Source organism: Lissotriton helveticus, chromosome 10 (assembly GCF_964261635.1).
Source record: "Lissotriton helveticus chromosome 10, aLisHel1.1, whole genome shotgun sequence".
NCBI lineage: Eukaryota > Metazoa > Chordata > Amphibia > Caudata > Salamandridae > Lissotriton > Lissotriton helveticus.
The window spans coordinates 301,969,314-301,993,421 of record NC_136071.1 but is presented as its reverse complement, the minus strand read 5'-3'; the positions used below and the strand labels follow the sequence as shown (position 1 = coordinate 301,993,421).

The 24,108-nt window shown below is 45.2% G+C and overlaps 1 protein-coding gene across 1 annotated transcript in view; it reads left to right on the top strand.

The window, feature by feature from the left end:
* Positions 1 to 16,805, top strand: part of LOC144783764 (uncharacterized) — a 108,315-nt gene extending 91,510 nt beyond the window's left edge. Inside the window, exons 3-4 of the mRNA XM_078662456.1 lie at positions 7,349 to 7,450; positions 15,567 to 16,805. Of these exons, the coding sequence (XP_078518582.1) occupies positions 7,349 to 7,450; positions 15,567 to 15,767 (303 nt within the window). The 3' untranslated portion in view covers positions 15,768 to 16,805. The remainder of the gene's footprint in view (positions 1 to 7,348; positions 7,451 to 15,566) is intronic.
* Positions 16,806 to 24,108: the final 7,303 nt, after the last annotated feature.

Below are 24,108 nucleotides of genomic sequence, written 5' to 3'. Positions count from 1 at the left end.
TAATGGCTGTAAGGAAAATTAGGCAAGGCCAACCATTTGAACCTTAACTTGGCCAAACCCTAGAACTTGGATTTTCCATTTTGCCTCCTACAGCCCCGCCAAGTTGCGCACCTGGTGCCAGCTGACCCTATGTACTACAATAAATAGTTGGATTACATAACTAACCTGGGTCCCGTATTGCACTTCGGCCCTGGGCGTACCTGCCCATAGGCATAATCCCGACCTTTGTGCTCCGCCCAAATTAATGGACATGCTGCTTTGCTCTGCCTCCAAATAATGCCTACCCTAACGTATGCGTACCGGGCTGTGCCCATTACTGGGGTGCTGTTGCCACCGCTGAAGTGCCAATGTGGGAGACAGAAACCCTAAATGCCACCTATTTTTCGCCAGTGTGGGTTTTATGTATGAAAGGAAGCCTGATTAGAAGACCTCATCTTCCCCCTTGTCCAGGCTTTGGCACCCCCAAAGTAGGACTCTGGCCCTAAATTTTCAAAGAATTACAGACCAATAGGAGAAACCATACTGTTGGGATATATAAAATTATTCACAGCATTATGCTTTAGCCACATCAATCAGTGAAAGGCATTAAGTAAATCAGGCACGACATTACCCATGAACTTCCGTTTTGGACGTACACTTTAGCAGCAACAATATGTTGAGGGCAGTAAAAAAATTAGGCAGCACCTTATACCTACATTTGAGCTTTGCCTTACCATGGAAGTTGACTGACCACTCAGCTGTGCACATTGTGCTGGCAGACCCCAAAGTGCTACAGCAAACCGTTGCATTACCTAAAATCCAGGGCACCGCATACCGCACCGGCCCACTCGGGTGCCTGAAATCGGGCAGCCTCCCCAAGGTTGTATTCAGTCCGTACGTTGCGGGATAGGGCAGTAGGATCCAGTACCACCAGCAGGTCAGTCCTCCCATTGCACCTACCTTGGCCATGGAATAAAGCCATCATAACGTAAATGGATTCCCGAAATACCACTCACCTGTGGATATGTCACTAGTAAATTGCAACCCTTTCTAGGGATTTGCTATTAAAAAGGAAAGAAAGTTGCAGAAAAATGTTTGTTGATTCCAGCCCTATAAATTTGCACTGGTTTGATGGATGTTTTTTTTAAAAAGATGGCTCGCCTTCCTAAGGCCCACTCCATATTAATTGTGTAGCCCCCATGAGTCCTCCAGAAGAACTGCTGCTATGCAACCGAACACTGCATATGAATGCTTGACAATTTAGTAAAGCCACTCAATTGTTGAAATATTAGCCAGTAATCCCTGTTGCCTGTGGAGTATGCCTGAAGTAACTCACCACCCGTTGCTGGGACGTGGTCACCACCATTGCTGAGATGTGCGTTTCACACGCATTTGTTGCCATGGGGCCGCTAGTTAATTGTGTTGCACACCATCAGTCCTCCAGGAACTGCGGACACTAATGACCCCTGACCCTTAAAAGAACAAAGATAAACTGCATATAAATATGTGGCCATTAATCAACGCCCCGAATAGGCAAAGCCCAATAAATCTCTACACATTATTGAGCTTAGCATTTAAAATGGATTTCCTTTCCAAGGCCCAAGATGAGTCCTTACTAAACTGCTGACAATTCCCCACATAACCTGTGTATTAATCTCCAAACAAAATGCCCCCTGTTATTGGGGTGAGCTTTTAAAATTGCATCTCTTCTCCAAGTCCCCATCCTTGCTAATTGTATTGTACACCATAAGTCCTCACGATAGACTGCAGACAGTTAAAGGAAAAGAGAAAATCTGTATATAAATATGTAGCAATTAAGTAAAGCTACCTCAATTTTGAGGGAATTCTTAGCAATTCCCCATATGGCCTACGGATTATAAAATCAATAGATTTTACACGCTATTGGGATGAGCTTGTAAAATGAAGCACCTTAATGATAGGGGGAAAGGCAGGCTCTGTAGGGCGCCGCCAGGACATCATTTTTGGTGATAATGCGCTGAAACAGCTGAGCCCACTGTAAAGTTATAGATAACAAACTTTTTCCTACCTCCACGGGATAAAGTGCTGTACCGGCATTCCACTGCCCCCCCCTGGAGTGATGATCTAGACATTGGCTACTCCTCCCACTGGAGGGTTTGACCCCTTGCCACCCTTTTGACGCACTAGCGCCCAGGCCAAACCGCACCAGAGCTGCTTTGGTGTGTCTTTGTGACGTTTGGTGATACTGTGGTAAAACTGAGGTTCTGACCGTTTGCTTGCGACCAAAGTGCTTTGTATCCTGTTAACTTATAAAACCCATAGTGCTTCGTATTCTGTTAACTTGTAAAAGAAGAGGGCATCAGCAACTGGGTTGATACACTATAAAACTGGGATCTCCGAGTGCCACTAACCCGTGGCTAACTGCAGGGGCGGCTGGTGACATTTGAAAGTGGTGTGGCGTAAATACTGTACTGTGGCGAGCGCGCGCAGCGAGCGAGGCCCAACCACCTATGAGGGATTCGGGGGTTCTCCCACGAGAACATTTTGAAAAAAGAGTGGGCAAATGGTGCATTCTCAAGCACATTTGAGAAAGAGGTATCTTGGCCAATACATCTCTGGGAGTAGCCAGACAAGTCTCTTTGCACTTGCACAGATACATCTCTCTACCTGCATCCGCATAGGCACAGTCACCCTGCACTCATAGACCCATTACTCACCCTTCCCTGACACATCACTAAGCCAGCACACTGGTGACCCTGCTCTCACACAGACATCACTCACCCAGGACTCACACAGGCACACTGCTCACCCTATACTCACACAGACATCACTCACCCTGGACTCACACAGGCACACTGCTGACCCTGCACTCACACAGACATCACTCACCCTTCAATGCACTGCACTCAATAGGTTTCATGTCTTTCAGCCTGTCTAGGCCCGACATTGCCTGGTGACAGACTCCAGTACATAACACCACATCAGCTGGGGCCTCTGAGCAGCTGGGGGTGCTCAGCACAGACCCAAGAAGGCAAGCAGCCCCCCACAGACTCTGGTGTTATTGTAGGCTGTTCGTCGCTGCAACAGCCTACACAGCAAAGGAAAGTGGGTTTAGATGCAGCAGCCAGAATAGAACCGTGGGTCAATGCGCCTGTTGCAGTGTGTAGCGTTTTTGGCTGTCAAGGGAGAATAACATTGAGAAAACTTACCTGACTGCCTCTGCTCCTGGTCCGCGTTGGCGCCTCATCTTCAAACAGGAACCGGAACAGGAATAGCAGCACTGAGTGGCAACCCCTAAGCCAATCTGCAGCGCCAGGGCACAGTTACTCCTCGCCCGCAGCACGCCCATTAGGAGACCGAGGGGCTCCTAATGGGCATGCGCTAACAAGTAAAAACAAAAGTGCGCATGAGTGGGCACAGTGCGAAAATTCGCCCTCCGTCCCCACTCATGCGCACTTGTGTTGTGCTGCTGCCTGCTGCCCCCATGTCTGACAATGCATGTCAGTTAACATGACGCCAGACCGCCCACCCCCTTCAGTCTCTGAAGGGGGTGGGCGGCCTGACGTCATGCTGACTGCCATGCATTGTCAGTTCTCCCTCGGCGTCGATCTTTGAACTTAAGTAAACTATTCAGTTTACTTAAGTTCAGAAACGTCGGAGCTGCGGGCGGCTGCGTGCAGGGGGGCCACGCCCCAACGCCCCAATGGATGCACCGCTCCTGGCTAACTGCACCATAAGTAATTGTAACTAACGCAAGTCCTGAATTTTATCTTGGAATAAGTGGCAGAAAGATACCTTAAAATTGCTTACGTGAACAGTCCAAACCAACTGCACCCCCTAGCCGGTTTATTTATTTTCTATAGCTAGGACTACTAACCTTGAGCTGTAGCCCTAGCGAAGTGGTGCAGATCCCCGCATTGACAATATCTGCATTGATTAATAGAAATCATTGTATCACTCTTTCGAATATGAATCACACCACCCGGTCAACCCTTGGACGAGAACAACAGCAACATATGAGCATATCTACAAAGAATTGTTGTGCCTCATGGCTGTAACCGAAAAGTTGGAAAAACATCAGGGCCGTACTGGCCATAGCGGGCACCGGGCAATCCCCCGGTGCGTCGCACGGGTGGGGGCCGTTTTTGTTACAGGGCCATTTTTGCGGCGTAGCTGCAAAATCGGCCCAGTAACAGAATCGGCCGAAAACCGGCTCCGGCAAAGAGCTCGGCGGCACCTCCAACCCCCCGAGTGGGTAGGGGGGGGCCAAGCACTTTGCCAGGGCCGGTTGTGGTTCCCAGTCCGGCCCTGAAAAACATTTAAACCACCATCCCAACCGGGAAGGGGTCACTACCAGATCACCGCCGCCCATCTATATTCCTGACACATAGCATGACTTGTATTTACGCCGTGCACTTCCTCCCCCCAAGGGGGGTATCTAGGGGTTGACCAACAGATGTTAATTTCCCCCATTGAAAGTAGCTTATTAGTCCTCCACCGCCAAGATGCAAAGTTAAAAGTACCCACCGGGAATTGAACCTGTGACCATGAGGTTGAACACCGGCCTCTGCAATGGATGAGTTATCACCCCAGACGGTCAACCGGCCCATGAGAACACCATAAAGATAACAACCAAGAAATGTTATACCTCAGTACTACGACCGAACAATTGGGAAAACGTTCCAACCACTATCCCAACTGGCACAGGATCACTACCAGGTAGCCACAACCCCTCCATAACTCTGACACCTAGCATGACACATATCTGCACTGTGCACTTTCACCCCCAAATGGGCATATTGGCGCAGGATAACGGAAGTTTAGTCCTCCAAATCAATGGTGTTTATTTGTGTACCTCCGCCAAGATGAAAGGCTAAGTGTGCCTCGCCGGGAGTTGAACTTGTGACCACGAGGACGAACATCTAAAATCATTAAGCTCCTAACTGTATGCAGAAAGTTATACCTAGCATAAATTAGAATCCACGTTCCCGGTTATATAAATTCCCCAAAATATTAACGTGTACACCAACTGGGTGAACCTGTTTGTTGCATGTATTTTAAACATGTTAACGCCTGTTTCTTCCAAATTGCATTTGTCCCAGATCATATATGTCTTCGGAGAATGAAGAACAAACTGTTGGTAAATAGCTGAGGGGTATATTATCAAGGGGTTTTATCTCCGCTTTTTTGGCTTTAAAAGCCAAGAAAGCGGAGATAAAATTATCTCCCTATTACCAAGCTGTCGCTAACACCAGTTAGCGACAGCTAATAGGAGATAGCGACCATCATGGGCCCCACTTTGCATGTCAGTGATATTTATCACTAATGATATGCAAAGTGGGCGTGCCAAGATGTTAGCGACTGGAAACAGTCGCTAACATCGCTATCTCCTATTACTAACTTTTGGAGATATTTGCGCTAAGGGCGAATATCTCCAAAAGCTAACACCTGCCCTGAGCAGTTCTTAGCCATGTTATCCAATGGGAGGTGGATAACATGGCTAAGAGCATATGCTCGATAATGCATGAATATCGCTGACTTTTCAGCGATATTCATGCATTGCGGGCGTTTTTTATCGCATTTGCGATAAACCTTGCTAATAGCAAGGTTTATCTGCGATAAAAATCGCCGATGTGCGGCGATAATTTTTGTCTCTAAACAAGTTAGAGACAAAAATTATCGCTAGTTGTTGATAATATACCCCTTGGTGAGCACACTGGAAACCACCCAAATCAGGAATGTAATAACTAATAAACGGCGCGCGACGCCCACACATCGCCCAAAGATAGTAATTAAAAAAATGTTTACAGAGTTGCACATAGTGCGAACTAGACCCAAGACGTCGGGTATCGGAGCGCTTTACATGAGCACAGTTTCGTTACCTGAGAACACCTTTTTTTTTTAGGCACAGGGAGATCTAAGTGATTTGCGCAAATTATTGGGCATCGGTGCCTAGACTCAAACCCCGTTCCCCTGCTTTGAAGTCAACTGCTCTAGCAATAAGGCTACATCCTCTCCCCCACATTTGAAAATAATTTACAGATAACAGCAGATACATAAAGGTTTATTTCCTGCAGTTATCGTGTAACTATAACCACATATTTGGACCCGATATGAAAATGTAGGTAAATAAAGTTCTTACTATGAAGAGCTCTAACACCTGGGGGGGCTTTAGAAATATAGGAACACTAAAATCTGTGCTCCAAGTGCAAACCGCCGCTGTCAATCATGGTTAGATCAGTAGAGTAGAGAGCATATTGCAAAAATACGAGAAACTTTCAGGTGGTACAAGCCATTCACAGGAGAACCGATCAGCCCACTGGACCCAGACTTGAACTCCGGGACTCGAGAGCAAGCCTGCCTCATCCGACAACGTTAAACCCAAAGCTCTAGTGAGCAAGAATAACTACACACGTCGGACCAGTGCACATTGAACAAAGTAGACACTTCAACATGGCCACTTTTTATCCCTGTTTGCGGCCAATAAATTTCAAACTCAGTACCCTTAAAACAAAGGGGCATATTAGCAAGGGCAATTTCGCTACTTTAGCCGAACCTTTTCCCGCTATAGCGACAATAATTCTATTACGATTCTATCAGCAAGCTGTCGCTAACAGCATTTAACGACAGCTTTCTGACTTAAGTGACCGGTTTGGGTGCCGATTTGTATGTCAGCGATATTTATCGCTAATGACATGCAAAGTAGGCGTTCCTGACCAACAGACCTGGTAAACAGCCGCTAACAGGCCTATCGCCTATTAGCAAGGAGGACCTGGCCCCGGGTTAGCAACGTGAAAAGTCGAGCTAACCGGGGTCATCGCCGGTTTTTTAACACCTGCTTTTTTCCTGACTTAATCATACCTAAACATGGGGGGTGGATTATGCTGATAACGACCACAGGGTCCTATCAGCAAGGTTTTCCCCCTTCCCCATGCAATATCACTGGTTTTGTCGCGATGTTGGCCCGTCCCTCCTGCTATCGCTGGAATATATATCGTCATAGCGATAATTGTTGCTAATACAGCGTGGCAATATATTCCAGCGATAGCTGGTGATAAGAAATTTCACGCTAAGCGCGCTCTGCGATATTTATCTCAGTTTGTTGCTAATATGGCCCAAAGATTTTGTTTGTAGATAGCCCAAACTTGACCCAACGGTATTGGAGCACTTTACATGAGGACCAATACTCCATCTGGGAACAGCTCAACAGAAATAGAAACCATTCGCACTCGGAAGGCGAAAGATCTGGACAAAGTTTTTTTTTTTATTTCAACAGTTTTTATTAGCAAATGTTCATATATACATACAGTATTCAGAAGTTAGACCTGCTGACTTGTCATTTCTCACTTTAATGGTGCCTGCACTTTCACTGTTTTTTACTGTCCCACAGCCTCTTTTTGTGAACTCGGAAAGACAGAAGCAATGGAGAGAAAACGTGGCTGAACAAAGGGAAGAAACGGACTTTGAAAATCCTTCTGGACTACGGAAAAATGTACTGGACAAACCAAAGCTAAATTTTCTTGAAGGAAGTAGCCGAGCTCAATGTCTCACTTGTGTTCTGTGCAATATCACTAACTCGTGTTAAAGAAACGTTGGGCCTCATTCATGAAAGCCTTGCGCCACCGGTGCGTCACTTTTTCCCATGTTAAAAGTGACGCACCGGCGGCGCAAGGCCTTCATAAATAAGGCCCTTTATTTTCAGCCGATATTCTCCACTTTTCTCATGATTGCGTTTTTGGGCGGGACAAGTTCTCATGAAAGATTTTTGCACTGAATTTTCTACACTTTGAAAGGCCGTGGAATTCACCACTGCCATAAGTTATATAATACCAATGACCATTCCTAGAGAGCGCACTGCCAGCTGAATGGGTACTTTGATCTCAAATACGAACCTGAATATTAACCTTTCGAAGACGGCTCACTATATTGAGCCTCTTAAATTATTTGAGAATAAGATACGTTTGCAAATGTCTTTTATGCCAATTTTGTGATATTATCCTAGAAATTTGCTACGAATTTTGCAAAAACATTTCTCCTACTATTGCCGTTTGATTCTGAAGGCACAGTGGACAGAAGAAAAGAGATTTGACTGACTATGTTGTGGGGAAAAATAGGTGTTACTTTTTAGTGTTTTAATACATTAAAGACTTTTCAAAATGCAATGCGTGTCTCTTCAAATTAACACATCTGCAGAGGTATGTCTGTCTATCTCTAATTATGGTATCTAATACATTTATACTACAATGGCATGAAAATGTACTTATTCTAGCTTCCCTTTTTCCTGGAGAAACGTGCTGGAAACCATTGATTGGACAGTCAAATTGTGAAGCGTTTGTTATTGGTTTATTTTTATTTTGTTATTTCACACATAGATAAAAAACAAATTGCAGCAACAATATAACCAAACACTTTGAGTACAAATCGCTTTAAGCAAGCGCATACACATAGCACAAGCCATTGTAAGGCCCAGTGCTTTTGTCCAATAGTTACCTTTTTCTTCCATTAGGAGTCTTGCTTGATCCTTCAGTACAATGTATTTATTTATCCAATTACTACTACTGGTCGTAGGGAGTTAACTGGTACATTAATTCACAGTAACACACAAAACACAAAGTATACAAAATTGAATGAAAATTAAGAACTGGTCAGTTCTGCAGGTAGAAAATTGACAGGAAAATATGTGGGAAGAAGGTGGCTTTGAGAGAGACATGGGGTGTCAAAAACGTTTCGAAGAGTAGGCCAGGCTAAGAAGTGATTTCCAGTGATGAGGATCTATAAAGGAGGTGCACATGATACGGGTAAGAGGGAGGATTGAACCAACATGATTTGGGAGGTGGAATGAAGAGGATATGAGGGACATAAAGTTGAACAAGGGCAGAGATAAGAAGAGGTGATAGACCATGTATTAATGTGAACATTAAAAAGGGAAAGCAATGCTAAAGATGGAAAGGACAAGACATCAGGATACTTAAACATGTTGAGGAGAGATATGAGAGGAAAAAGGGAGATTAAGAACCAGGTGAAACGAGGAACTAAAAAAAAGACATAAGAGGGAAATAGAAAAGGTAGAGAGACCCAGGGGTATGGAGAAACCGTTTCCAAGGCTTGAAAGAAATGGACAAGTACTTTGGTTATATTGGGAGTTAGAACTGAGCGTATCTTGAACATGTTAAATAACTAGAAACAGAGATACCCATAGATTGTGAAGGGATAATCATGGTTTTATTAACGACTACGAGGCAAAATGATATGCAGAATCTTCATAATGTTATCAGTTAGCAGTAGTGACATAATAGAAATATAGGGGAAGATCTACAACAACCTATCGCAGCGCGGTGCAACAAGTCATTTTGCTGCACCATGGTGCGTTAGTTTCGAAGCACAGCGATGCAACATATTTACAACAATAAGTTGCATCTCTGTGCCTCCCCCTGCGCTGGCGCACAATCTGCTGCCATGCACTGGCGCAGGCACCCGTGCACCATGCTGCAAGGATGCCTGCGTCATGGGGAGATTGTTTTTGTGCAGGCAGGGGCACCTTTCTACACAAAAACAATCAATTAAGGTGATATCCTCTTCTAATGTGTGCTGTAGAATGCAGCACACATTAGAAGAGGAAAATACCCACCCCACCACGTCCTATGCCTCCCTCTGCCCCACCAACCGACCCCCCCCACGCAGAGGCACACCGCAGTAGTTTCGCCCATGTCCTATCCCCGGCCGCGACCCTCATTTCTCCCTCTCCTTTCCCATACAGCACTTCCCAAAATTGGCCACCCGGTCCTGATGATGATCCTGACCTGATAGGATCGAAACGCCGTCGACCCAACATACAGCGCAACTCACAGCACATTTTCAACTTTGGTTCAAAAGCAACTATCTGCTCTCCATTCATTGATGACGAACCATTGCTTCTGTATATATTGTTCTTCACCATGTCACTTTACGTCCTTTGCTGTTTCTCCCACCTGTCACTCGCGCCGTCACTCTTTGTTTCACAAGCACCAAGTGCACAAAGCCCCCTTGGGTTGCCGCCACATCTTATGCCAACAGTGCTGTAACAACTATCCTGTATAAAGTGTGAATTCAATATATGATGCTACGTACACTTTTTCAAAAATGATATTGGGAGTCTCTCCTTCTTTCGCTACCTTGTAATGTCTTGTACATGCACATGTATTTGCCTCCCTCACTGAATCCGGTTGAAATATTGTTGCTAAAAACATGTAAATATCACTCAGCAGGCTGCGCCACCGGTGCGTCACGCAACGTGATGCACCGGCGGCGCATGGGGTTGGTAAATCTGCCCCATAGTAATTTAAAGGTATCAAATAGGCTTAAGCATGAGGGGGCAGATTTATGTTGGGAATGCGCCACGTTTGCGTCACGCAACTGCGGCGTAAACGTGGCGCATCCCTACGACCCATTTACAACGTGACGCATCTAGGCAGATGCGTCACATTGTAAAGCCCTGCGCCACTTGTGGGCGTTCCGGCGCAGGGTGGGCGTTCCGGGGCAGGTGCGCCTCGCAAAAGTGGCTGAGTGAAATCTATAAGATTTCACTCAGTCACTTTCAGGCCAATGCTGCGTCAAAACCCTGCGCCTGCTTGAAGCAGGCGTAGGTCTTGACGCAGCTTTGTAAAGATGGGGCACCCCCGAGCCTTGCTGGAGCTGCGTCGCGCTTGCGACGCAACTCCAGCAATGCGCCACCTTTACGGCACAGATGCGTCACGCATCTGTGCCGTTTTTGCCCCATGGTGCGCCGCATTGTAAATGCGGCGCACCATGGGTGGCGGAGCAGCGGCGCAAAATAACTGGCGCATCCCTGGGGATGCGCCAGTTATCATAAATCTGCCCCAATGTGCTTTGGAGTTATAGAGAAACAGTCAGGCACAGAAAGCCTCACTTCGTCTCGCAAATTCTTTTCAGTAGCACGTAACATCCAACTTGAGGGAGGCCGGGAAATACTGGTAGACCATAGAACAATTGGTCTTTCAGATGTGCAGATGATAATAGCATGAGGGAGAAAACCCTGTTGCTAATGTCAGGGTTCTAACTTCAAGCAAAAGATAGCAGCCAGCTTGTCGGAGAATTCTTTTAAGGGAAGCTCTGAATTAACATGCCAGCGAGTTAGGAAGACAAGGATCATTTTGGATTCCCAAGTAGCAGAGTGTTGCGGCAAAAAAAGGCAAGTCGGTTAGATGCCTCTCAACATCTTACAGCCAATGCATATTTTCCCATTGCTAAGCATTAAATGTTAATGGTTTGGTAGGAGAGGGCATTGCATGAAAACAATCCAATAAGTTGGAGGAAGCAAAGTGATCTACAATCCATTCCAGGCACCAGTCCAGCTGCATTATCCAGGCCAACCTGTAGGATCACCTGGTGCAGGGATCAAAAATAAACATCAAAGCTTCTGCAGAAAGGTCTAAGAATTGTCTTTGATTCCAAGACCAACCAAACCAGAAGAAGCAGGTAGCCCTGGAGAAGCAGTGAGGGGCAATTCCCTATGAGACCCTAAGGGACAGTGTGAAGATCAATCAGAGCTTGTGGAAAACCTTTTACACACTTGAGGGCTGGGCGAAATCCCTCTTAGGAGGGCCAACAAGAAGTAATTAAAATTACAAACAACAGTGAAAGTGTACCATGGTTTGTGAATTGAGTTGAATTGAGGGAAAAGAGACTCCACACTTTGAGAAAAGCATCTACTGCCCAGATTGCCAAATCTGAGTGCCAGATCATGAAGAATGGAAGTTGGTGATTCAGACAGGAGGTGAAAGGGTCTACTTCCAAGGAGCCCCAAAGGGGGAGGCGTGTCTGTAAGACAATGGGATCCACCATTTAATTGCTGGAGTCTCAAAGATTCCTTGAGTGCCTGTTGGCTGCAGAGTTGGGGAGGCCTGGGAGGAACTCCACATATAGAGTGAGGTAGTACAGAGGTTTTTGGCTAATGTCGCCAGGCTCTTTAACCCGGTTCCTCTGAGACTGTTGACGTGGATGGACGAGACATTTTCCATCGGGACAAGGATGTTACAATGACAGGGATTCCTGGTGAGACTCTTGATGGTAAACATCGCTACCAATAGTTCTAAACAGACGAGTTGGAGACAGGTTTCTTCACAGGACCAACAGCTTCCTATTATATAGCACTGGAGATTCACGCCCAAGCCCAGACTGCCAGCACCTGACTCAAGAAAGGCCTCTAAATGAGAATCATAGATGCTCTTTCATTCCACACCTCTATGTCGTTCAAATACCATCAAAGCTATTTCAAAGAGTTGTCATCCAGTAGAATTACATCCAAATATTTGAAGCTCCTCTTTAGATGAAGGGCTTTCCAATGTTGATGAGGGCATAGTGAAATGGTCCTGGGAAGATTGCCTGAATTGATGAGTAGATTATCCCTGTGGGGGGGTGGAGAGTCCTTGTGCTTTGTTTTCCTCAGATTCTTCAGTTGAAGAAAGAACTGGTTAACCATGGGTGTTAGGAGGAACGCCACAGGATGCCATGCCTTGGCCAAGGAAATGGCCAGAGCCTGGAGGATCTCAGCTGACCGCAGTGTGCCCTTGCCTGCTGCTGGTTTCACCAAAACACATCTCCTGTTAAAGAGACAGCAAATATTGCTCTGGGCTTTATGCAAGTTTGCACAAGTTAAGACATGCTTGAAGATTTTGTTTAAGAAATGTTCACTAGAGAGGAGGTCATTGGTGTAGTTCATTTGATTTGAGGGTGTGATATCCTATCTTACAGTCCATTTGCATATGGACGGATTTGCTACAGTCCTCAGCAATGATATCATTGGCATCACCCAAGGTCATGGTCGTAGGGAGCACTGTACCCAGCATCTCAGAGTCACGGGGGTCAGGGGAGAGAAAACACTCTTTTAATTTGATGAGGAGTTGAACTAAGAGGCCTAAAAGGTCTAATATATGACCTTGGCAGCACCTGAGTGCCCATAGCCTTCCTCGAGGTCTCTGCAGAATATCAACAAGGACAGCATGTTACAATTCACCTCAAGGGAAGAGATTGTTTGCCCAGGCGGTTGAGCCTTGACCCCTACTCTAAGAAGTGAGCAAGCGAGTACTTTGTAAACTCTGCCATATGGTGAACAGGTGATAATTCCTTGGATTTAGGATGCACCAGTGTGGCTAGGACAAAAATGGATTCATCATCCAAGTCCAAATAATGTGGAAGCTGAAAGAGCAAGGGGAGCTCCGACAAGGCTGCAACTCGGTAAGCCAAAAGCGGTTCTTACCTGGTCATCTGGAGTGAGGGATTGAATCCTCAGAATCATATTAATAGGCATGTGCATGGTATTGGAAAAGGCAGCAGGAACGTGGGGCTAAATGCAGCAAACCGGAGCGAGTACCAAGTTTCTCTAGCCGGCTAAGGAGAACCTTTGCTGGGGCAGGTCCTTGTGATTATGCATTTCTTTGCCAGAATTTAATGGTCTATAGACCTCCTGTCTCACCTTGGGGAACTTGTGAGCATAATTGAAAGCTCTGTTGGACACCTGGGTTATTTTTCCCCTGGTAGGAACCTGAGCTGGCCACGGAAGATACCCAGGAGGTGTTTAATTGCACAAACACAATCTGAAGGAAGTGCTTTAATTGGCCATTAGAATCGGCAACCATTTCTAGAACTTAGTCCCTGGAGAGAGGTGGGGATGGTGTGGCTGGTCATAGTTGTCCCATGCAGACATGAATGCAGCAAGGGAATGAGGTAACTCAATCAATATTGGTCAAATGGAGAGGGTGTCTAAAACAATTATGTGAGAGTTTGGCTAGAATATGGTGAAAGATAAAAACAAGTCCTAATTGCTAAAAGGTCACTGGAGAAAACACCCTATCTAAAGTGTGCACTGGTGGAGCTAGCTTATGACCCTCGCTATCCAGACACCTCAGTCTGCCCTCCATCTTTCTCGGTGTAAGGAGCTCCTGTAGTCTCTCTCGTTCCCTGGACAGGATTTGTCAGTTTCTCGTCTATTTGTTTCTTGGCAAATGTGTCAAGCAACCGTCACAGGTCAGATACAAAAGCAGAATTCAAGACATGGTGGCCATTGGTGGCTGCCCGGTAGCTGGAGCACCGACCAACAGAGTGGTTGGAGAGCCCTCACTCAATATGGCAGTCATGCAGTCATGTGTGGCATCAAATGGAAGCAACTGGCAAGAGTGGAGAAGGATGAATGAACAATTCAGTTATCACGTGAAGGACCGCAAGCAAGCGTGAGTGGTCTCAAACTGCTCACTTAATTCTTTGAATGCCAGCTTACCTGGCAGTGGTTAGAGGTGGGTGGAGGGAGGTGCCTGAAGGATGATCACAGGGCGCTCAGAGAGGATGCTGAGTCAAACTGAAAGAGGTACCGGAAGGACCATATCACAGTTAGCGGGACAAAAGTAGTCTGATGAAGCCAATTTGGAAGGGGTGAGGAAGTAACCTTCCTGAGTACATGTGGAGAAAAAGGAACTACTCCACATGGTCACAGCAATAGGGACTATGGTGAGGGAGGCTGTAGAGACAAACCAGTGCTCAATTTGGAAAAGAAAGAGTGCCACTGCCCAAAGCTCTGCTCAGAACCCGTGGTCAGTGCAATTAAATGTCAGCGTGCCCAATGCCAAGGCTGCGTAGTCTTGAATTTACCTCATGCTATTTAATCTAGTACCAGACACTCCCTGCCCCTCCATCACACATGTGGGTTCCTGCTTTCTCCCTTCATGGTGGGATTTCTGTCTTTCTCTTCCTCTTTCACTTTAAGTGTTTATTCTCTCTTATGCTCCTGTAAATGTTTGATGCAGAAAAAGTGCTGGTGGCCAAAAAAGAGTGACTGTGGTGCCACCGATAACCACTGGCTCAAAATAAGCACCCAGGCGAGTAAAGCTTAGGCCAAAAGGCAAGGTGGCTAGTAGACAAAGAAGAGGAGTATTTATCTGCAGCTAAGCAGCAATTCATAGATGACTTAAACTACCTGGTAGACCTATCTGTTACCTTGACATCACTATGCATCCAATATGTCGCTGCTCCTATGTGGTAAATTTAAAAGGTTTGCCATATAATGTTCCTTCCGGTCACGCTATAAAAAGGCAAGTAGGTGACACATTGGAGATGTGCAGGGGAAAGGAGAGCATAGCAAAGTAGCTGGTTGGGCCTGTGCAGTTCACACATCAATAGCTTTGTTTCCTTCCAATCACTGTGCAGAGGAGTAGCATTCATTGTTGCAGCAGGTGCATTGGCACCTGACCCCAGAGCCCTGGGGGGCCATTGAAACCTATGATGGCTGCATTTTACTACTCTAACAGCAGTCAAAGGGGCCATTTTCCTTGCCTGACCAGGGCCCATGGCATCCTTGCTACTCTACTGGCTGTGTTCTGTACATACATTCTACGTCTAGCGCTCACTAGTGTACAATAGAAATAGGAAACGCTGGGTTGTCATCCTTTACCTTCCTTACTTAATATGTGTGTTCATAAAAAATATGTACAAAAACAAAATTGTATCATGCTGTAATTTTCACACTCTAACGCTTCACCAATAGGCAGAAATCAGAAGTATTTACATAGTAAAGCCTGACTTGATGTTGTTTGCACTTTCTCCTTTCATCTGCCCCACAGCTTCTTTATCTGAGCTCGGGAATGCAGAAGCAATCGGGAGAAAAAAAGGCTAGAGAAAGGAGAGGAAGAAGAACCAAAAAGCCTTCTGGTGCACGGATTGATTCAACGGATACGTTGGCGAACAATTCTATTAGTGACACCGCCCACGTTGCATGTGTTTCTTGTGTTCTATGCAGTCTTACCAACTCCTGTGCAAGATAATGCTGTCCTCATGTTGGTTGCCTGCTTTTGTCGTAGTTGCGTTTTTAGAGAGAGTTTTTCCATGCACAATCCTGGCTTTAATGTTTTTACAGTTTGGTGAACTTTGTAGTTTTAATGAATTGTAATTGTAATTACAATTATATAGTGCTTACTACCCCTGCCGAAGAGTCAAAGCGTTTATCGGTGAATAGCGCGCTCCTCCGGAACCCAAAGAGGATTAGTGGTAAATTAGTATAGGTGAATATGAAATTAATTTGAGCTGAGGACATGTGGGTTTGTTATTTGGATTGAAAAAGGATAGTGGAGGGATAGAAGAGGGAAGGGTTTGCATTTATCAGCACTTGCTACCCTCTGATGAGGTGTTCAAGCACTTTTCGGTGGGTATCACCCTACTCCGGAACCCAAACAGGATTAGCAGAGAATTAGTATAGGGAATTATTACATTTATTTGCGCGATGAACATGAGAGTCTGTTAGTTGGAATGAAAAGGATAGCGGAGGGATAGAAGAAAGAAGGGTCTAGAAAGTGTTTTTTTCGGAGATCATAGCAGTAGGAGGCGGTTTGGGATGAGTAGTGGTGTTGTGGAGGGGGGAGAGTCAGAGGGAAGGGTTTAAAAAGGCTTGTTTGGGAGATTTGCATAGTAAAAGAGCTTTGAGATGATGCAAGGAGGGGCAGAGGAGGGAAGAGTCTAGAAAGGGTTATTTTGGGGATAATTGTAGTAGAATGGGATTTGTGTAGGATCAGAGAGTTGATGTAGCAGATATATTGGGAGAGGTATAGGGTGAAAAATAGGGTAGTGCATTGGAGAGAGTAGTAGAATGCAGTTTGGGATGAATCGGAGAGTGGTGGTAGACGATATCTTGAGAAAAGTATATGGTAAGATATTGGATAGTGCATAGGAGATGCTGAATTAAAAATAAAGTAATAAATGTAAAGGAACAGAAGTACATGGAAGGTATATATGGATAAGGAATGTAATATATGTAGATTTAAGTTGTATTTAATAAACTTAGACTTTCAAGTGTTGCTGTACTTCAAGCCAATGTATTATTATTATTATTATTATTATTATTAATACATATTTTTTGTAATTCAATAGTGAAGCAATTATAGATAAATAGTTATGATACAAATGTACTTATTTATGCAGTGACCTATGTACATGTTAAACACAGAATAATATAAGTTTGAGTATTATGTATACTTGTCAAGCAGAAGGAATATCTTTACATTTACAAACACAACTATTATACATGTTAATATAAAGGAATACACATATGTAGGTACACACAAATAGTCCAAATAAATGCTCACATACACAGGGGCACGCCACACATCTATGTTTTAGCATGGTGGTTACGTGGGGAAGAGCCAACTCTTGAGTATTCTTCTAAAGATAATGTAGTTATCTGTGGATCTTCGGTTTAGGGATGAAGAGTGTCATAGTTTGGCTGCTTAAACAGAGAAGGATGTGCCACATATGGTTCTTTTCTTTTACGGTGGGTGTTTGAGGTAATATGCCAATCTAGAGCTGATGTTCCTTTGTTGAATGTATTTGGTGATTTTATTCCTGATGAAGAGTGGTCCTGTTCCATGTATCGCTTTGTGGATGATACAAAGCAACTTGAATGTGGGTCGTCTGGCAACCAATAACCAATGCAGTGCCTTCAAGGCAGGGAAGATGTGGGTTTGTGGCTTTCCATGTAAGAGTAGTCTAGCGGCAGAGTTTTGAATCTGTTGTAGTCTTTTCATAGTTGTTAAAGATGATCGGTGATAGAGGCTATTGGCGTATCAAGTTTAGACAGAACAAGAGAGATAGTAGCCTTGACCTGGTGTAGAAATCCTAGGTGGGGGATGATTTGTCGCAGAGTTTTTATAGTAATGAATCTTCATCTTGCTAGTTTGTCCACTTGGGCATTCATTGATAGCTTGGAGTCCATGATAATTCCAGGGTTTCCTACTTCCTTGGATACTTTGGGCATTGTTCCCAGATCTTCAGGCCAGGTGGCGAGTGAATAATCATTTTTCCAATCGCCACATGTGAGTATTTTGATTTTGAAAGCATTCAATTTGAGATGGCTCCATGTCATCCACTGATCAATCATACAACAAATTTATAACCGATTAGCTGGGCCAATGGAGGTATGCGGAAATGGAGGATCAAATTATGTGGCAAGCATTTCTTAATCATGCAGCATCATAAGGCAACATTGTGGCAATATTCTTTCACTGTTTTGTTACTCTAGCACCCAATAAAGCTGTCTGTGTAAGTGTTGTACCTAATTAGTCACCTGAACACACGAGCAGCAATGAAAAGGTGACCAGTTAACCCTTGAAAGGGAACTGTCCATTATGTGTTCATGGGGTAGGCAGGTCAGCAACTAGTGTGTACTGCGTGCATGAGTGTGCTTATAATTACTGTACTACAAGCATATTTGTACATTTTCATCAGGAGTGAATACATAATTAAGTACGCATATTGTTGGTGAAGTTGCACTACAAGCAGCAGTGTGCACAGTATCTTGATGACTACGCACGTTCACCCCAGAAAGCACTGTCTATAATCCTTGTAATTATCAGACAGATTACCTAGTTGTGTATAGTGAGTAATGTGTCCACTTTTGTGTGCTCTACGTCTTTTTCTCTATTGATTGAGACTCACCCTGTCTCTGTGTATCAAGGTCAAAGCATGGCCCTACCCATTATATTTGTCAAATGATCGGTCTTATGATATATTGTGGCCCATTTTTATGGTCTCGCTTGACAGCGCAGCTGTCCCCAGACAATTATGTGAGCCTCACTAGAGATGGGCTTTGGCTCCACCTACACGTTGGGAACCAGGAGTACTGTTTTGATTAGCCAGAAGTTGTGTGCTTCCATTAAAAAGTGCTTGCCATCCACACTGCTGTGCTTATTTTGTTAATTTATCCAGTTACCAGAGGTTGAGCTTTCGAGGGCACACACATGTCGTAACGCTACAAAGTGTCTTAGGTAACTAGATAATTTATGGTGTTTTCCTCTGGCAGCAGCACATATGAGACGAGGGCAGTCATTAACTTACATAGATTTTTAGTTATGGGGCTAGACAGTGCATTCATAAGCCTGACCTAGTGGCATTGCCAATGCTTGTTAGGTCTAGATTTTTGTGGGTTACATGTAAAACAGATTATTGCTTCTAAAAAAATGACAGTTGGTTTGGGTCCTCCTGCTTTAACCATTGGTTTTTTGAATGCTTAATTTGTGAAAAAATAAATGCTGGGGCCGTAGTCAGGAGGCCACTGTAGCTTGCACCACCCACTGTCCCGTCAGCGCTGCCAATGAGAGTATCAACTCAACAACTATTACACTACATCAAGAGTGAAAATTCAGACTATTTCAGACCCCTAAAGTTATAAGAATGGCTTGGCAGCAGGTATTAATCATTTGTAAGGTACAGTGAATTGACAAACAACTGTTGTTGTGCTCGTCTCTAACTTAAATAAACAGCGCCACCATGTGGCAGACCATCATAAGCTGTGTTGACAATTAATTACCAGGGCTGAGTACTGGAAATCAGCGGCTCAAATTAAGCACTGGGATTTTTTCATTGGGCCTTTTTCATTCGTTGGCTTGAGGCTTTTTAAATTAGAGCTGGGCTCAGTCTAGTCGAAAATTTCTTTGTCACCTCCCGCTGTTGGATAATGGATGTATCTTTCTGCCTCCGAATAATTGCTTGCATTGCTTCCTCCCACTGATTTTCTTTTGGTTTCTGAGAACCTAGAATTCCCCAAACAACTCAAGTAGCCTCCTTTACACCACGTGTACATTCCCACTGGGTTGCTCTTGTACCACTCACCCTGTCTGCTCCTTGTTGCTTCCTTCCTCACCTTGCACTGGTATGTCTGCTCTTCATTGTTCCCTTCACACCCAGTAGCCTCCGCACCAGTCAGTTTAATAGCTCATTCTTACTGGTAGCCCCTCCCTCTAGGTTTTGTACTGAGTTGTGTTTTTCATTTCATATTCTTTATATTTATCTAAAACCACACACCTTGACTAATATGTGAAATAAATTGCTTAGTGCAAATTAAAATGGCTAAACATATGAAGGTGGGTCAATTCTTTACCAGAAAAATGGGTGGCCACGTCTGAATCAGCATTAACTTCTCCAGCTAGCAGTGCAGTGAGTGGCTGCAGAGTTGTGCTTTGTTGTGTCCAAGTGTTATCTCCCCCACCATCACTTCCCCTGCCATGGCTTCTGCTCCCATGATCCAAGCCCATCCTCTTCACTCCCATTGTTTCCTCCTCCCCATCCATTCTTTCGCGGCTATCCGTTTCGTCCCTCCTGCATCTTACTCGTATGTCTGTCTTTAGTGATGTTGCGTTTTCATGGCTAGGGCATGCAAACCAAACCTATTGGCTTTGCCAATTCTTGCTCTACTTCTGCAGATATGACGTAATGCAGAGTTCTAGGAGATGTGGAAGGCAGGGAGCTCATGTGGGTCCTAGGAAGAGCAAATTTTCAACCAGCATTGTTTTTTAGGTCGAGCCTAGTGTAAGACTGCGCACATGCGCAGTCTCGCTGGCGAGATTTAATGATTTAGGGTATGTTTCACTATCGGGCTTTAAGACCCGCCCCTCTTTCCCATTGGCCGGCGTCACCATTTATCCTAAACGGTGGCCAGCCATTGGGAAAGAGATCATGGTGACGTATTCTTTTCTTTTTTTCGTCCGTCCAACTTGGACGGACTGGCCTGCTTTCCTACTGCTGCAAAAGGTTTGTTATCTTTATGGAGGGCCAAACAGATGGCCCCATAAAGATAATAAACCTTTTGCAGCTGAAGGAAAGCAGGCCGAGGCCGTCCAAGTGGGACGACAGGACAAAAAGAAAAGTCTGTGGAGATCGTTTATTTTAATTACAAAGACGTCCACATCTCAGTGCACCCCAGCCCGCTTGTACTCGCCACTGTCACCGATGTTATTCAGAGTGGAAAGCAAGCACCTCTTCCCGGCTCTCCTTTGATACGCAGTGTGATTTTAAACAGCAGAGATTGTTTTAACGAGCCTTGCTCACGTCGCCTGGGGAGAAACATTGAAATTAAACCCAGACTCGCTCAGGAGGTACGGGGAATGTCCCCCTGTGACAAAATGAAAAGTAAACTGCGTCATAACCGTTCCAAACATAGGTGCTGGTGAGCGTAAACAGGCATCAGCACGCGATGCTCCGTCTGTAAAGTGAACCTTATTGCACAAACCGTTTCTAATCACTCCTTTAGGCATGGGTGCAGAGCACTTATACACTTAATTAAGATTTAAGCTGTTGACATGCACGGGGGACCCTTGCGTGGCTGACTCCAGTGGGTGTTTCTCCAATTAATCATTAGTGGCTCCCTCCGTGCTGGCCCACCTGCTGAGGGAAGGCGCGCCGACATCTTTCTCGGATCCTAATGACATATACATTTTACTGGTACTCCTGAGGCCGAGATGAATCCCATGTTGAATCTTTAGTTGTAGGAACGAAAGTGCTCTGTTGCGTATCCCGCTGAACATTACACACGGCGACACTTGTTTCCATACGCAAGTCTGTACTGAAAATTGTGCATCCCCTCATTTTAATGAGTCATTTAGTAACTCAATTCTAGTATCACTTGGTGGCTTCCCTATAGTGAGCCCTCGTTCTCACGAGGCCCAGGATTGCTACGTGCGTTGGATGTGACACAGATCTTCGCCCATCCAAAGCGGGTTCTGGTCACGATGAGGCAACATTTAAAGTTACTGAAGGTGAGCGGAAAGATGAGGTTAAAACAAGAAGTGTCAAAATGGCTGAGGGCTGCATAGAGCTCTAGTCAGGGACCAGGTGGTAGGTAGTAGGGAGCTGAAGAATGGTTAGAAACAACAGTTGTGCCCTGCTGACTGGGTCGGGCAGTAGTCTAGGTCAAGGTGTAGGTTGACTGGTGGAGAATGCAAATGGAGCTGTAGACTGAGTAGGAGAGCAGTAATTTGCTGCAAAGTGGTAGGAAGGAACGGACGCTGTAGTGAATCATGATAGGGAGCCTCAGACCTGGTCAGGGAAATGGGTAATTATGGATGTAGTAGGGAGACAGATTATGATTGTAATGATGTGGAGCTGTAGCCTGGGCATGAGCCATGGTCTGTCTCCAGGGCTTCATTTGAGCCAGGGATTGAAGGTAGGGCAGACAGGAACTCATTTTTGGGGGCTAGCATTTATTTTTCCTCACAAGACTTTCACCCAGAGCAAGAGAGAATAAACTCTAAGGGGGAAAGGAGGTAGTAAGATAAAGACAGAAAAAGAGGGTAAATGGAGAAAAGTGGGAAGGAAAGAAACAAGCAAGCGTGAGATAGAGGCAGAGAGAGTCTGGGAGTAGAATAATGAGTTTGGAGATGGCATCAAGACTATGTAGCCCTGGTCTTTGGCACAACTGAAATTCGTAGATCCGGACGTGGGCTTCTGAGGAAAACATTGGGAACCAACTTGTATTATTTTATAAATTAAGCACTGCTGGAGGCAGTTGGAAGCTAAAGACTGTAGGAAAGCTTTAAGGAGCTGTAGACGAGGGATTTTAGATTTGGTGGATGGATACAGTTGGGAGTTGTAGGTAGGGTAAGGAGAAGGCAGGAGCGTTAGCTACGACCGTACATTAGGCAGGTACAAAGTGGCTGGGGACAGTAGGGAGTGATAAACTGCTGCAGGAGTGCAGCTGTAGACTCGAGGTTGACATGAGGGTATCTAGAATAGATGGGGAGCTTTGGACATTATCATGGTAGAAGGGAGCTGTAGTCGGGTTAGGGCATCAAGGTGAGGTAAAGTGGGGTGAATTGGCTTGGGTGCAAGAGCTGTAGACCGGGTAGGGAAGTGGTTTTAAGCAGTAGACTGCGTGGGAGCTATACTCTGGATACTGAAGTGCCCGGGTTCTGCACACAGGCCGGGGGAAGTTGGGGGGTGTATGTAGATGGGTTATTTTTAGCCGAAGGTAGTTGATGGAGCACGTAGACATCACCCCACATGTTACGTCCTCGAAGCTGTTCCCTCGGTAAAGCTAAAGCTGTGTTAAGATTGTACGGCAAAGTGCGACCCGTGTCACTTCACGCAGAAGAACGAGATAGTGAAATTAAGGTGAGACCGAAAAGAACCGAGTCTGTTGACGGAATTTCAGCGCCACTGCCTTGGTCCCACTCATCCGCGTCAGCCCAGCCTGCCGCTGCCGCCAGAGAGCTGGCACCAGCACATCAAAGCCGGCAGGAGATGGGCCACTCAGAGCAGCAACCGTATTTCTCACTTTAATGAGAGCATAAAGCAGGGGAAAAAAACTGCGCCGCAGTCAGCACTCTCGCCTTGTGCTGCAGGAGCCCCCATTTCAGTCAGCAGTTTAGATTTTTTGCTCAGATTTATTATGTTGTCGACTAATAATCCCATAAAATATTCACGAGTTTATTGCCTGCGCCGAACCACCACAGCACAAGAAGGATGGTTCTCAGGTTCGCTGTAATCCACTCCTGACAGGAAGCAGGAAAGTTATTTAAACGAGGCCGAGGCCAGGTGAAGGGGGCGCAGAATCCCACCAGAAGGAGGAAATGCAACGCTGGTTAGGCAGGCTTCAGACGCAACGCGGTCTAGCCGTTTGTAGGCCCATGGAACCTGTGTTGGCAACTGTGGCCTGGCATTCTTTGGGCTGGTCATTCTTTGGGCCTGGCACCGGTTCCCACAGTGTGCCGTGCTAGCATTTGGTAAGCGTAGTTTGTGATCCTCCGCATTGCACTCAGGAGAACCTCCACTTGGTACCTTCCAAAGCTAATCTAAAAGACAGCTGTGCCTAAACCTACGCAGCAATACATTTGAAGATTTACTACTAACAAGACAATCACCTGGCATGAAATGGGTCGCGTTAGGATACTTGTGCCTTCACCACTTGTTGGCCATGGCAGCTAGTGAAAGCCAATGTAGGTGGCCTTGGCCCACTCTGCCATTTGACTTAAGCACTCAGTGCAATCCAAGCCTGTTTGATGAATTCATTAAATATAGGCAAACCACATGTCCCTGGAGGGTGCCTCTGAAAATACTGATGTGTCTAGCGAATTGCTTTACTGCATTTTTAGGGATTCGATCATATAATTGGCAAAAATCTTGATATTCTTGCAGTATTTAAAACAAGCATGTGCAATGCAATAGGTCTCGCATTTGTGCGAGTTTAAGCTATTGGCATTGTAAATGACAATGCCTTTTATTTATGTTTTAAAAACTAAAACAAAAATAAAAGGCATAGTTATTTGCAATGTCAGTAGCTCAAACCTGCGTAAATTCGAGACCTACTGCATTGCAAATGCTTGTCTTTACCCAGGAAATAGT